General features: G+C 39.8%; 1 protein-coding gene across 1 annotated transcript in view; it reads left to right on the forward strand.

Moving 5' to 3' along the window:
* LOC125624109 (potassium voltage-gated channel subfamily KQT member 1) overlaps positions 1-16,652 on the forward strand; it is a 765,256-nt gene that overhangs the window by 72,905 nt on the left and 675,699 nt on the right. The window contains exon 3 of the mRNA XM_048824460.2: positions 15,258-15,384. Within this exon, the coding sequence (XP_048680417.2) occupies positions 15,258-15,384 (127 nt within the window). The remainder of the gene's footprint in view (positions 1-15,257; positions 15,385-16,652) is intronic.

Genomic DNA, 16,652 nt, shown 5'->3' on the forward strand with positions numbered 1-16,652 from the left:
TAATCAGACTTGATAAATTGTAACTTTTCCATTGACACCTTACATGGAAAAACTTTATGCAAGATTTGTTGCAATTGTATAACAGTGAATATCAATGATATAAATGGTTATCTTCAATCATAGAGCATTACAGCTATGTGTTGTCCTTTTTCCTTATTGCCCCCCTAATTCTAGTATAATCCTAGTTACTTCCAGCATGAACATGCTTTCTATGAAGTTTTTATTCTATTTTTTGTTTTTTAGAGTTCATAATTTGTTTTTAACATGGAAACTCCATGTATTTCAAATTTCCCATTTTAGTGCTCCAATAATGTCTTCATGCTTTTCTTCTATATCTGGCTTGGTGACAGATAATTAAAAACACAGATAATTTCCTCTTCAAAAAGAATGATCATGGTTTTTACTCTTGTAGTAAACTTTCCTTAGGGAAATAATTAGGAAGTTTCACTACATTTGCTGTTTTTAAAAATGTATATCCAATTTTGTATACTGTCTGCCACTGCGCTTGATTTCTACCGTGGGTCAGCTCTAAGTTTTCATTATCCAATGTTTTGAAAAGTTCCGTCCAGTTTCTCCTGTCAAGATTAAAAAAAAATTCTGCTAAACTTTTCTACTGTTTAATTTGATTTCATTGTGAAAGTTTGACGATAGTTTCTTCCCCTACTGAAATGTTGCTTACTGAGCTGTTTCATTTTGCTTTTAATGTCTACGATCACTTATAATAGGTACCTCTTTTCTAAATTCTGTGATTCTTTTAAAAATCTGATTTACTCTAGTAATTTAAGCCCTTTTCCCTCTTTATCCATTTCCTCTTCCCATAAGGCACTGAACTTGCATGACAATTCATGGTTCCTATAGTATGATCAAGTTAAAGCTTTCTTTCAGCCATAAATATCGACAAGGTGGTAGTTCAAAAGCAAAATAGGTCTCAGCGTTCCAGGGTAGTCATTGCTTCACAAAGCTATGTTGAAATGATCTTGATAGTGTGATCATGGTAATACAGTGACTGCTGTTTGTTTTTATATTTAGTGGTGTTAATTAAAAGTCAGAGAAAATATTCTAGCACTCCCTAAACAATTATTGCACCCAGAAAATGAAAATATTTTATATACCATGGCTTGTGTGGAATGTGCCTGTCTACTTTTTTAGCCTCATTTGTCTGTTATCTCAATTACAAACTTTTTTCATATTTTAAAAAAACTCCCAAAATTTTAGTTCATTTATGTAGAATAAAATTAAGCCTATAACTAGCTAAATTATCCATGCTGGGAAAGAGCTTTAAAAACTGAAAAGTCTCACTGATGATTTCTTGTGGCCGGCCATGCTGGAAATGTTGGGTTGCAGAGTGGTGGTATTGTGTGGTAAAGGAGATTTGGAGGAAAGAATGGCAGTAGTGGGAGTAAGGAAGGAAATTATTCCATTTCAGAGCAGACTTTGCAGAAGTGCATGGAGGTAGAAGTTACTCCTATTTTAGGGACTTGGTAGCTGATGGGCAGTTCTGTTACAAAGAACTAAAATTGTCAGAGTTACTTTACACCATCAGAAGTGTCCATGAGAGGGGGCTTGGCCAACAATTTTTTTTTAAACTGAGAATTTGACTCATGCGCAAACTTCATTTTCCTTATGAAAAAATATATTTCCTTGTCATCCCATGGTTTTAATAATCACATGTCACAAAATGTAGGGGGCGATAGAGTAGGTGAGGTTTTTTTCGGGAGTGTATCCAATCCTGTAACTCCAAGAAGTTGTGATTCTGCTTTAACGGCACTGTCATTTGTAGGAGACTCCTATTTTCTTCAGGGGTAGCGATGTGGTGTCTGTTACCTTGTGTTTTATTTCAGATACAGAACATTAGTGAGTCATTCTGTGCTCTTGAGATCTCTGTCTCTGTCATGGAGATGTTATGGCCTAATCCTGCTCTGTGTGAACAGACTGCAGAGCTCCTCTGACTTCAATGGGACTCTGTGTGGGTGTGGACTCAGCCTGTGCAGAATAGCTTGCAGGATCAGGACCTGTTTTTGTTGTTGTTCCTTAATTGGAAATAAGTGCTCTACAATGAAAATACACATTTTATTCTTTTTGAATGTGGGAAGCATAATACCATCCATCCAACTCCCTTCATTTTCATCTGCATTCATTTCCTCTGTAGGTTTATTATGTAATAAACTACCTCCGTATTTCATTTGAAGGGCAGAGAAGAGGGGAGTAGAGAGATCTGTGTATTCTAATAGTTTGTGTAAACTGTAAACATGTAAATTGCATTGAGATCCTTATGGATGTGATATTATACAAATATAAGCTATTAAATGGACCCAGTTTAATTTCCAAACAATCCCTCTGAGTGTTAATCTACTGAATAGGAGTACTTGTGGCACCTTAGAGACTAACCAATTTATTTGAGCATGAGCTTTCGTGAGCTACAGCTCACTTCATCAGATGTATACCGTGGAAACTGCAGCAGACTTTATATACACACAGAGAATATGAAACAATACCTCCTCCCACCCCACTGTCCTGCTGGTAATAGCTTATCTAAAGTGATCAACAGGTGGGCCATTTCCAGCACAAATCCAGGTTTTCTCACCCTCCACCCCCCCACACAAATTCACTCTCCTGCTGGAGCTAGCCCATCCAAAGTGACAACTCTTTACATAATCAAGTCGGGCTATTTCCTGCATAGATCCAGGTTTTCTCACATCCCCCCCACCCCAATACACACACAAACTCACTCTCCTGCTGGTAATAGCTCATCTAAACTGACCACTCTCCAAGTTTAAATCCAAGTTAAACCAGAACATCTGGGGGAGGGGGGTAGGAAAAAACAAGAGGAAACAGGCTACCTTGCATAATGACTTAGCCACTCCCAGTCTCTATTTAAGCCTAAATTAATAGTATCCAATTTGCAAATGAATTCCAATTCAGCAGTTTCTCGCTGGAGTCTGGATTTGAAGTTTTTTTGTTTTAAGATAGCGACCTTCATGTCTGTGATTGCGTGACCAGAGAGATTGAAGTGTTCTCCGACTGGTTTATGAATGTTATAATTCTTGACATCTGATTTGTGTCCATTTATTCTTTTACGTAGAGACTGTCCAGTTTGACCAATGTACATGGCAGAGGGGCATTGCTGGCACATGATGGCATATATCACATTGGTGGATGTGCAGGTGAACGAGCCTCTGATAGTGTGGCTGATGTTATTAGGCCCTGTGATGGTGTCCCCTGAATAGATATGTGGGCACAATTGGCAACGGGCTTTGTTGCAAGGATAAGTTCCTGGGTTAGTGGTTCTGTTGTGTGGTATGTGGTTGTTGGTGAGTATTTGCTTCAGGTTGCGGGGCTGTCTGTAGGCAAGGACTGGCCTGTCTCCCAAGACTTGTGAGAGTGTTGGGTCATCCTTTAGGATAGGTTGTAGATCCTTAATAATGCGTTGGAGGGGTTTTAGTTGGGGGCTGAAGGTGACCGCTAGTGGCGTTCTGTTATTTTCTTTGTTAGGCCTGTCCTGTAGTAGGTAACTTCTGGGAACTCTTCTGGCTCTATCAATCTGTTTCTTTACTTCTGCAGGTGGGTATTGTAGTTGTAAGAAAGCTTGACAGAGATCTTGTAGGTGTTTGTCTCTGTCTGAGGGGTTGGAGCAAATGCGGTTGTATCGCAGAGCTTGGCTGTAGACGATGGATCGTGTGGTGTGGTCAGGGTGAAAGCTGGAGGCATGCAGGTAGGAATAGCGGTCAGTAGGTTTCCGGTATAGGGTGGTGTTTATGTGGCCATCGTTTATTAGCACTGTAGTGTCCAGGAAGTGGATCTCTTGTGTGGACTGGACCAGGCTGAGGTTGGTGGTGGGATGGAAATTGTTGAAATCATGGTGGAATTCCTCAAGGGCTTCTTTTCCATGGGTCCAGATGATGAAGATGTCATCAATATAGTGCAAGTAGAGTAGGGGCTTTAGGGGACGAGAGCTGAGGAAGCGTTGTTCTAAATCAGCCATAAAAATGTTGGCATACTGTGGGGCCATGCGGGTACCCATAGCAGTGCCGCTGATCTGAAGGTATACATTGTCCCCAAATGTGAAATAGTTATGGGTAAGGACAAAGTCACAAAGTTCAGCCACCAGGTTAGCCGTGACATTATCGGGGATAGTGTTCCTGACGGCTTGTAGTCCATCTTTGTGTGGAATGTTGGTGTAGAGGGCTTCTACATCCATAGTGGCCAGGATGGTGTTATCAGGAAGATCACCGATGGATTGAAGTTTCCTCAGGAAGTCAGTGGTGTCTCGAAGGTAGCTGGGAGTGCTGGTAGCGTAGGGCCTGAGGAGGGAGTCTACATAGCCAGACAATCCTGCTGTCAGGGTGCCAATGCCTGAGATGATGGGGCGCCCAGGATTTCCAGGTTTATGGATCTTGGGTAGTAGATAGAATATCCCAGGTCGGGGTTCCAGGGGTGTGTCTGTGCGGATTTGATCTTGTGCTTTTTCAGGAAGTTTCTTGAGCAAATGCTGTAGTTACTTTTGGTAACTCTCAGTGGGATCATAGGGTAATGGCTTGTAGAAACTCGTGTTGGAGAGCTGCCGAGCAGCCTCTTGTTCATATTCCGACCTATTCATGATGACAACAGCACCTCCTTTGTCAGCCTTTTTGATTATGATGTCAGAGTTGTTTCTGAGGCTGTGGATGGCATTGCGTTCCGCATGGCTGAGGTTATGGGGCAAGTGATGCTGCTTTTCCACAATTTCAGCCCGTGCACGTCGGCGGAAGCACTCTATGTAGAAGTCCAGTCTGCTGTTTCGACCTTCAGGAGGAGTCCATCTAGAATCCCTCTTTCTGTAGTGTTGGCAGGGAGACCTCTGTGGATTAGTATGTTGTTCAGAGGTATTTTGGAAATATTCCTTGAGACGGAGACGTCGAAAATAGGTTCTAGGTCACCACAGAACTGTATCATGTTCGTGGGGGTGGAGGGGCAGAAGGAGAGGCCCCGAGATAGAACAGCTGCTTCTGCTGGGCTGAGAGTATAGTTGGATAGGTTAACAATATTGCTAGGTGGGGTGAGGGAACCATTGCTGTGGCCCCTTGTAGCATGTAGTAGTTTAGAAAGTTTAGTGTCCTTTTTCTTTTGTAGAGAAGCAAAGTGTGCATTGTAAATGGCTTGTCTAGTTTTAGTAAAATCCAGCCACGAGGAAGTTTGTGTGGAAGGTTGGTTCTTTATGAGAGTATCCATTTTTGAGAGCTCATTCTAAATCTTTCCCTGTTTGCTGTAGAGGATCTTGATCAGGTGATTCCGCAGTTTCTTTGAGAGCGTGAGGCACAAGCTGTCAGCATAGTCTGTGTGGTATGTAGATTGTAATGGATTTTTTACCTTCAGTCCTTTTGGTACGATGTCCATCTGTTTGCATTTGGAAAGGAAGATGATGTCTGTCTGTATCTGTACAAGTTTTTTCATGCAGTTGATAGATTTCCACTCCATACGGCTAAATGCAGTGCCTTGCATAATGACAGGTCCCCCCCCCCCCCCAGATGTTCTGGTTTAACTTGGATTTAAACTTGGAGAGTGGTCAGTTTAGATGAGCTATTACCAGCAGGAGAGTGAGTTTGTGTGTGTATTGGGGTGGGGGGGATGTGAGAAAACCTGGATCTATGCAGGAAATAGCCCGACTTGATTATGTAAAGAGTTGTCACTTTGGATGGGCTAGCTCCAGCAGGAGAGTGAATTTGTGTGGGGGGGTGGAGGGTGAGAAAACCTGGATTTGTGCTGGAAATGGCCCACCTGTTGATCACTTTAGATAAGCTATTACCAGCAGGACAGTGGGGTGGGAGGAGGTATTGTTTCATATTCTCTGTGTGTATATAAAGTCTGCTGCAGTTTCCACGGTATACATCTGATGAAGTGAGCTGTAGCTCACGAAAGCTCATGCTCAAATAAATTGGTTAGTCTCTAAGGTGCCACAAGTACTCCTTTTCTTTTTGCGAATACAGACTAACACGGCTGTTCCTCTGAAATCTACTGAATGCTTTGGCTGCTGGAAACCAAAGGTCTATTTTCATATATATTTCTACCAGAAGAGGTCACCATTGTTATTTACAATGCACATACATCATCATTTTAACTCCCCCCGATGTAATAAAGGAATATCTAGTTTCCTTTTGTGTTGCTGGAGAGGGGCAAATACAAAAATCGTGCTGTTTAACAAGTATTTAGTATTTATATATTGTTTCAAAGAATAGTTTTAGGTGAATAAATTCTTTTTTCAATACAAATACAGTATTCTGACACAAGCAAATGTGTCAATTCATATATTGGCTTGAGGTGAATGGTATTTTAACACCTTGATATTGAACTCTTTGAGTAAATAAAAATTGTTGGCTCAGAGGAGATAGATAAATAATATTTGCATCCACAAGTGTATTTGTTCACTTGTGGATGCAAATATTATTGAAGGGGGTTGGATGGATGGTATTATGCTTCCCACATTCAAAAAGAATAAAATGTGTATTTTCATTGTAGAGCACTTATTTCCAATTAAAACTTATGTTCAATTAAAAAAAAAGAATTTTAGTAATATGCCATCTGTTTAATGCTATAGTGGTTTGAATTAAAATGGGGATAGGAAATACAATTTGGTCTTCACTGATAACATACGTTCTAGTTTGAAATGGGCAGCTGGACTTAAAAATCATTGCTATATTCACATTCTAAGCTGGGCCCCATGACCTAACTTCCAAATGTTTGTAAACAACTTTTATTGGGCACTTTGGAGTGGGCAGACCCCTCTATTCATGGTCAAGAGATGTTCATATTTTACCGCTATATTACTCTGTAATAACTCTTTTCAAACTTAAATTTACTGTTTGTCAACCTAAAGGTTAACGTCTATTTTTAGTAAAGTTGGGTTTTTTAAAATGTTTAACCATTTTTGTCTTGGTCTTCTACTCCTGCTCATCCCTGTAGTGTCTGAGCATCATCCACATAAACTTGATTAGCTATAGCAGTGTGGATTTCATGGACACTCTGGCTCTGTTGCTTTTGGGAGGTAAAAACTCACAAGCCAGAGTGTCCATGAAATCCATTTTATGTGGAAGATGTCCAGATAGTGCCCATCACTGCTGTCAACTTTGCCTCGTGGAGGCAGTCTTTAGAGGTCCTGTGCTCCCCTGGAGGCTGTTCACTGAAGAGCAGCAGCAGCAGCATCACACCATGCTCTCCTGCATCTAGAGAGGAAGGATCATCCCATGGCTAGGGTGCTGCTTTGGGCTGTGGGAGACCTGGGTTCAATTTTCTGCTCTGCCACAGTCTCTCTGATCCTTGGCAAGTCATTTAGCCTCTCTGTGCCTGTTTACCATTTGTAAATTGGGGATAATAGTAGTTCACTACCTCACTGGGTACTGTGAGAATAAATACATTAGAGATTTTGAGTCATTCAGATACTGTGGTGATGAGCACCATTAAGTATCTGAATGGATAAATATGTAGTCTCATGACGTTCACTTGGCTCAGCCTTCCTGGCATTGTGTTCTCTTATCACTTGGATACTAGATGCTTATATAATTTTAGTTGTATAGACAGTAACTCATTGTTTGACTTTTTTCTTACTATACACAACAGTCTTGTTTTGTTTGATTATGTTTAAAACATGTAATTGATCATTCCACCTTTTGATCTTCTTCATTCATGGTTGCCAGTCCTGTCAAATTTTGGCTGCCTTTCACCATGCCATCTTAGTTTGCTGACTTACTTCTAACTTCTTCCATCAGCCTTTTAACCATTCCCGTCTCTCCAAGCTTTATCATTCCCTCTTCATCTGTTGTGCTTCAGCTTCTCCTCTCACCTCCTTTATCCCTATCCATTGCCACCCAATGCTACAACCATAAAGAATAGTTCAAAATAGTAAACTTAATCTCATAGCGGCAACCAAAACCTAGAATGGTGTAGAAGTGAAATAATGAGGAAGGGTGCATAAGAAACTGAACAGTCTTAATTTTATTTTCAAAGCTCTGAACCATCTTTTCCATGACCCCACCACCTCATTTTCACTGTTTGTTGCTATTCTTTCCTTGTGTCATGTCTAAGTTTATATGATAGACATTTTATTCAAAGAGTTTGTCTAAATTTTGCTAGAGCCAGTATATAACTTGAGGCTCCAGAGCTTCAAAGGCAACATCTTTCTAAGGTTTGCAGAGGTGTGCTCCCTGCTGTGGACAGTTTGAGGAGTATGGGACCATGATGTCTGGTGAAGTAGTTCCACATGACAGGTTTTATATTTTATGATATTTTTCTTTAAATCATTGATTTCATACAGCTTTTCTCCAGTTAGATACATGTGATGCAGCGTTCTCCAGTACCGAGCGCTACTCTGTATATATTTATCTCGGCCTCGTCTCCCTTTTTTTTCAGTGACCCTCACCCACTTGCATGATTTCAGCTATATAACCATGTCATTCAAGACTGCCATTATGAATCTGTGCTAGTGAGGTCAAGTGCAACCTTTCATTTGTTGCTTCCTGAGTTCTGTTTGCTTAATGGTGCAATCTGAATTTTCTTAATGTAGCTTTTTCCAGGAAGAAATTCCAAAAAGCAGAAGTTGGTGTGTTTAATATGCTCTTTTCATAAATGTTTCTACAAATCAGTGCCTTGCTACATTTATCTGACCCCAGGGCATGGTGCATGCAATAGAGAGAAGTGGGTTGTCTAGCACATTGAATTCATGGGGCCTCATCCTGCAGCCCTTACTGAGGGAACACTTTTGCCAGAGTAAGACATATAGGATAGCTTCCATAACCTGGAGTGCTACTTTATGAAAGGTATTTCACTTGCGTAAGGTGTTAATTAGGTTTTAGAAATGGACAGATGAACCTGTCCATGGGAAAAAGCAAGTAATTTCTCTTGTATGCCAATAGGGTCTCTTCTCCAGCACAAGGTATGTTTGCACTCTTTATGCAGGATAAATCTAAATAAAATACAAAGTGCTTCTATTATCTTCTAAACTTATTTTTAACTTTCACTACAACTTTTGTGGTGTAGGCAGAAAAAATCGCCGGACAGCTTGTTCTTGGAACTGTATGGCTGCATTTTATGTGGGCCTTTTAGGAGAGTATTAGAAAATAGACCTTAAAATAGATTTTTTTAATGCATCCTACAATTTAAGAAAATATGATATAGCAAGTTCCTCTCAGCTTTGGTGGATCCAGTCCACTAACTCAAGTCTTGCCCTATGTTGGTTGTTTAGCAGCCACTGCCTTTATAGATATGGAATGGTCATCAAACACATGGATTTAGTACAGAACAAATTCTGTTCTGTAGGCTAATTGCAATGTGTTCTACAATTCACTCAAACAGAAAACAACCATTGTGAAATAAGAAAAGGAGTACTTGTGGCACCTTAGAGACTAACCAATTTATTTGAGCATAAGCTTTCGTGAGCTGAGCTGTAGCTCACAAAAGCTTATGCTCAAATAAATTGGTTAGTCTCTAAGGTGCCACAAGTACTCCTTTTCTTTTTGCGAATACAGACTAACATGGCTGCTACTCTGAAACCTGTCATTGTGAAATAGAAAATGTTACTGGGGAGTTATTAACAAAGGACCAAATCATGCCATTCTTTCTCAGATTCCTACCCTAGTTAACTCCCATTCAGGTCAGAGGGAGTTTGCTTGCTTTAAGACCTCAAGATTTGGCCCAGGGGATTGTTTTTTTTAATTTAGTTGGGAATGAGAGGTGGGGGGGAAAAGCAGAAAAAAACTGAAACCCACACTGGTATGAGCCTCCCAAATTGAGAGATTAAGAAAGATTATATGATTATTTATAATTCAGAAGGTGGTATTCACTTTGGATAGATGCCATTGAAAAGCAAGACTATACTTTTTTTCCTTCCAGCTAGAGGTAGCGCCCCCCCCCCCGTCAGGATTGAGGCATGTAGGTGGGTTAACTTGAGGAATTTTGCATTGCTGCCTGGGTCTATGAATAAATAAAGGACTTCTGTCTCCCGGCAATACTATCCTGACCAAATTCATGGTTTCTTTCAAGTTGGATTTTAAGGTTGCTCTTCAGTGCATCTTACAGTCCTTGTTGTGTTTTAAGTACTGCTATATTCACAGTAGGTCAGAAAGTATTCAACTGTACTCTAGACAGTGTCCCATCCACCTAAGTGTGTTTAAGGAGCTAAAACTTTCTATGCAACACCCTGACAGATGAATTCCAGACTTCAATGGCAATGTATCTGGATAGTGGAGCAGAGTATAGAGTTGTCACTTCCCTCATTAGCCAGATGATTAAAATTCCATCTTCTGTAGTAAATAGAATGTGTTGATAAACTAGAGGACCAGACAAGTACTCCTGGTGTGACATGGGCAAATTCTGGATATGTCACAAGTGCTCTAAAATATTTAGTCAGTGCTGTTTCTTTGTAATGGATTTGTTAAATGTAGACTCTGACCATCTTTTCTATTAAGCATATCAATCATATGTAAAACAAATAAATGTTGTTCAAAGCAAAATGAGCTGATAATATAGGAGGTACAGAAAATCTGCATGGCTCTTTCTTCCATGTGATGCTAATTTTCAGCCAGCTAGTTTCAGATTTAATCTCTATAGTTTATAACAGTGAGATTTAGGATAAGTGCACATGCTCAGTGCTGGTTGACTTTCATTGCCTTTGAGCATTCATTTAAATGAAGCAGGTTGTTAACCTGACATTTTTGAACTCTAAGGACGAGAGAACCTTGAAGACAGGTTATCAGATTAAATTTCGGACATAAGCGCACGTGTGCAAACATTGGGACTATTAAACCACTATGCTTGCTTCTGAGGCTTCATTGTTTTGAGCTGACATTCCTTGATTGAATCTTCATGAGCATGCTATTCATTTAGCCATCCTGCTTCCTCCTTTTACTTGAGCACCTAAATATGCCAGTAAAAAGAGTGAAGAGAGCATTGTGTATACTCTCCACCTAAAACACAGCTGCAGCTGAGAAAATACTTGCCTTTTTTTCATGTGTGCACTTTAATCGCTTCAGCTGCATTCATTCCCTTCAGCTGCTTCTCTGGTGTATCTTTAACCATATTGGGAGGTATTGTGAATTCTGAGCTATAAATTTCATTTACATGCCTTCATTTACATGATGTTCATCCATCTTACTGCTGCAAGGAGTCTTATTTGGTCATAAATCTAGCAGGACAGCCAAACCTAGTATATCATAAAAGTTGGTGACCTTCCTCCAAAAGTTTCTAATTTGACTGAGTTTTGGACTGTAAACTGTTGGAAGCTATTTGCCTTGTCTTTCCTTTTCAGTCTATCCTCATATCAGCAAGTTCACAATCTTTTAAATATGTTGTATACAGTTTCATAGTGTTAGAGCTTGAATGTTTTGAATGTATCTTGATTTTTTTTTTCTGGGTGTACTTGACACAATAGGTTAGAATTACTTAAGAACTGAGAACTGTATCTTTCAGATACAATAAATTAGAATGTCCTTTGTCTTGAGAAAGTGTCTAGGACATACTATAATTTTGGTTTCCAAAACAAAATGAGACAGACTTGTAGTTATTGTAAGTGATACTGACTTCAGCAGAGAACAGTTATTAAGCAGACTGTACAAGGCTAATACAAATTCTGATGACTCTATCAGTTCTTGAAAGTGAGTAAAGAGCTGTCAAACTTCCATTCTCTCTCCTAGCAAATTTGAGAACCCCGTTCTGTTTGAATTAACAAATCAATTGCGTACAAACAATGAGTAGTAAGATAAAGGAGAGGACAGAGATTAATTGATCAGTTTTGAGGGATCTGTCCTTAGGAGTTTTTGCTTTGTTAGATATGCGCTCTGTTTCCCAGTAAAAGGCCTGCAGGGTGATATTGCCCATTTTTTCCCATTAGGGAAAAATCTCACAATTATAAGTCCTTTGTTTCCTCAGCATTTCTCTTGTGCATAGTGTTTTCTATGCTAGCAGATACTTAGCATAACTGGACATGGCAATTCTACCTCACTGTTCTTGTCAATAATTTTTCCACTGGTAATGATATCCTTTAAGTCTGAGTCAGAAAAGCCTACATTTTCATGGGGGTTGGGAGGGAACAGACATACTTTTATGTTGTAATTATATGGCACATCTTTTCTTGTTATGAGTTGCTGTGACAATCCTTATCCTGGGGGTCTGATTCCAAAGTTAACAACTCAATCATAATTAGTAGGCTTGCATAATCCCTCTTTTACTCATCTTTCATCCTCTAAAATACTTTCCTTATGAGGAATTCTAAGGATGAATAGGCATTGTTCAGAGAGAAATCCCATTCCAGGTGTGAAGATGGGGAATGCTGCAGTTCCCAAATGCTCTCCCAGTTGAGTCTGCTCCTCCTACCCCACCAGCTCAGCCTGTGGGGTTAGAGAAGTAGGATGCATTCCCATTATACTCCAGAGAACACGATTGGCTGGTGGTGGGGATAGCACTGGTAAGCTCTGCAAGAATCTGTATTCAGCCCCCTTCACCTGAAAGAAGGTTGCCAAGATTCACGTGCTTTAACACAGTGGTTATCCTATTGGTCTTTACTATTTAGTAATAGTGGGCATTCTAGCATGTGATGCTAGCTGACATGTAATGTAAAAGTAACACATTCAGTGCAAAACTTGAGTTGGTGCTCCATGATATTTCGATGGAAAAACAACCTAGAAAGTTATAAAATTAACATGGCACACAGCCAATGGATTAAAAGCTGGCTAACTGATAGGTCTCAACGCGTAGTTGAGGAATTGGGACATTTCCTGATTCTAGTGGGGTCCCATAGGGATGGGTTCTTGACCCTACACTAGTTAACATTTTCTTTTATTAAATACTTGGAAGAAAACATTAAATCATCACAAAGTTTGTAAATGACACCTAAATTGGGGGAGTGGTACATAATGAAGAGAACAGGTGACAAATACAAGTGGTGTGGATGCCTTGGTAAACTGGTAGAAGCAAACAATATATGTTTTTAATATGGCTAAATGTAAATATATACATCTAGGAACAAAGAATGTAGACCGTACTATACTGGGAAGCTGTGACTCTGAAAAAGATTTGGGGGTTGTGGTGCAAAATCAGCTGAACATGAGCTGCCAATGAAACACTGTGGCCAAAAGGAATGGCGCAGTCCTTGGATGAATCAACGGGGGAATCCTGAGTAGGAGTAGAGTTTATTTTACTTATGTATTTGGTCTGGTGTGACCATTGGGGGAATACTGTACCCATAATCCAAGAAAGATGATGATAAATGGGGAGAATTCAGTGAAGAACCATGACAATAATTGAAGGATTAGAAAACATGCTTCATAGTGATAGACTGAGTTCCATGGATTTCTTTAGTTTATCAAAAAAGATTATAGGTGACTTGATTAATTTCTGAGTACATATGTGGGGAACAAATATTTGATGATACTCTTCAATCTAGTCTCCAAACTTTGAGACAAGGGACATATTAAATTTTTGAAAGGGCTTCATGGGCCGAAGCAACGGTGAAAGAAATTAAATATATGCAAAATTAAAAAAAAAAAAAACACTACTCTACTGTGTCAGTGTTCCATTAAATTCTAAATCAGATATAAAAGTTAATCAATGCAGGTACTGTAAGTTGGCTCCCCTTTTTGGGTCTGCTCTGCCCTGTGCCTGCTCCCTTCTCCCTGTGTCTGCTAGGCGTGCCTGCTCTGCTGAAGAAAATGACAAAGGATTGAAAGTTTGGCTGTATTTTGGTAAGAGAAGCTCCAGGTTCCCATTGTTGGTTGGGACTGTTTGGTTCTATTAGTGCTGTAGTTAAAATTTAACCATCATAAAATTAATTTCCATCTTCTTTACTGTATTTATTGGAGATGTAATTAAGCATCTGACTTGTATTTTTACTCTAAGGCAGGGGTCTGTGCCTGCTCGGCTGCAGCAGCAACTCTCCCCTAAGTTGGTTCCCCTTTTGGAGGGACACTGGCTCCCAGGGGCACTCACCCCTCCGCACAGCTCAGCTGAGCTACACCCCCCCACCCACGTGAGCTGCTGCCGGCAGGCGTTCCTACTCAGCTGTTCGCTTTTCCCCTGTTGGTTGGAGGGCCAGACAAATGGAAGCCGCAGGACGGATCCGGCCCGCAGGCTGTAGTTGGGAGACCCCTGGACTAGATGATCACTATAGTTCCTTCTAACCTTGGAATCCGTGAATCTATTAACAAAACAGATGACATTCATTTCAGCGAATGTGTAATTAGATGCAAGTAGTTGATGAGAGAATTGGACAATTTATGATTTTAGAAGAGGTTTCAAGTTTGTAAACTCTGATTCTGCATTTTTGTATGCATGTAGAGCGCTGTGTGTGTGAGAACATGAAGTTTATTTAAAAAAAAAAACTTGACTCATAAGCAGAATTTTTCAAGTTCCCTTAAATTTCAGAATCACATTCCTTAAAGAACTGACGATTCTTTGCTTTTATTGATCTGTGATTAGAACCAAGAGTACCAAACTTAAAAGGAGTAATATATTCTCTATGGAAGTCCAGGAGAACATTTCATATAATATTTTGGAGAACGTTGTCTTGAATAAAACAGGTCAGCATCATAATTTTGAATGTTATCTCCCAGCCTTCTTTGTCAGCAAATTGAACTGCACATTTTGTCAGATTTCTACTAATCCTTGTTTGTTAGGATAGAAATAACATGAGAACAGCAGAAAGATTTCTTGTTTGCTCCTGTTGCTTTTCATTCTAGCCAAAGCCAGGAAGTGAGGGAGGCATGGTAAATATATGCAAAATTTAAAAAACAAAACAAAACACTACTCTGTCAGTGTTCCATTTTTCATCCCTCTATTTTCAACTTTTAGGAGCAGTAACTAAACAGAGGAAGAAACTTACTGTGACTTCCCTCAGAGGACACTGCTATGGTATTGCCTAGAGGGATTAGGAGAATAATGCTTAGCTCTGAAAAAAGAAAGCTTATGCTCAAATTTGTTTGCCTCTAAGGTGTCGCAAGTACTCCTTTACTTTCTGCGGATACAGACTAACACAGCTGCTACTCTGAAACCTTAGCTCTGAGTTTTCTATTTAAACAACTTATTTATGCTCACTAGTACCTTACTCCACAAATAGTTTGCTGGCAATATACTCCATTTTTTAAAATTTGCCCTCTGAAAAATAAATTAAACACAATCTTGTTACTATTGGCTTTTTGGTTTTCAGGAGGTGGCTTGACAAGTCACAGACAAAAGGAAAATGCAAATTGTGAGTTAACTTTTGACGTTAATCACATCTTTTTTCCTTTTAATTCCAACAGGAAATTGTTCTGGTGGTGTTTTTTGGTGCTGAATATTTGGTGCGGCTATGGTCTGCTGGTTGCAGAAGTAAATATGTTGGCTTTAAGGGAAGACTACGTTTTGCCAGAAAGCCTATATCAATTATTGGTAAGATTCATATTGTTTTTAGACAGTTCTGTTCATATCCTGTTTAAACTGCGAATATAAAGTTATTACCAAAGAACATACTGGAGACCTGAGTTGTATCCTTGATTCTTAGCACTGACCTGTGTGTGACCTTGGGCAAGCTGTCTGTGCTTCCCTGTGTCTGTCTTAGCTATTTAAATTTTCCTTGCCTTGAAAAGTTTAGTCTTATTATGTATTAGAAATGTGCCTAGTACAATGGGGTCTCCAGGCACTACCGTGGTACAACTAATAAGCAGTAATAATACTGCATATCCTGAAATGATATGTATTAGGCCCTTGCCTACAGGGAACCCTAGCTGAAGAAGGAAAATCTGAATCTCTGAAGGGTAGGGAAGATAGAAAGCAGCATCACCTACTGGTGATAACAGGGGGTGGCTGAGGCTATGTGAAACATTGGCCCTGGGGAGGGTGGCTGTACTTCCAGATACTTTCAATAGCTTGGTCACCCTCTCACTAGCTGAGTTTTTTCCCTTCTTTCCCCAGCTCCAGGTTCTCAAATTGTGCTTGAATATGTACTGTAGGGTGGGCACAGTGGAAGGGAGGATACAAAGGAGCTGCTGGATGGAGAGGAAGAGGGAATAGAGAGCTAGTTGGAGGAGAGTGAGAGGGGTGTTGGGGGAAAAGGGGCGATTGGAAAAATAACTGGATTTGTATGTAACATTACCATGAACATTCTGTTTCGTCTGGAGTGTGTTTTTCTTTAATTTATAAACCCTTTGGGAAAGGCTATATCTTCCTGTGGTTTTTGTACACCACCTTGACCATTTTAGGTGCTACAATGATATAAATGTGTATAAAATGTTTATTAGTACCATATACAGTACACTGTTTAATCATTAAGGGGTCTGTGTTCCCTTTTATCGGTTATTTTTATGTGGGGGAATTGAAACCTAGTTTCTGCTCACTGGGTTTTGTGGTCATGCTTCTGCTGGGGTACAGGTAGCTGGGGAGCAGTGTGTGAGTTTAACCCCATCTGCAGAGTCCACAGCTGATTGCCTCACTCACCACCTATAATTTGCATGAGATTTCAGGTGAAAGCTCAACAAACCAAGTAGTCTGTTGAGGAGCTTAATATGCATAATTAACAACAGGGGGAAATAATGTACAACTTTAAAATCCTGGGGGATTTCATTGCATGAAAAACAAACAGAAGCACAAATGCACAAAATATATAGCTGTTAGGGCTCTCAAGTGATTTTAAAAAAATTAATCGTGATAATCACATGATT

Source organism: Caretta caretta, chromosome 1 (assembly GCF_965140235.1).
Source record: "Caretta caretta isolate rCarCar2 chromosome 1, rCarCar1.hap1, whole genome shotgun sequence".
NCBI classification, from domain to species: Eukaryota; Metazoa; Chordata; order Testudines; family Cheloniidae; genus Caretta; species Caretta caretta.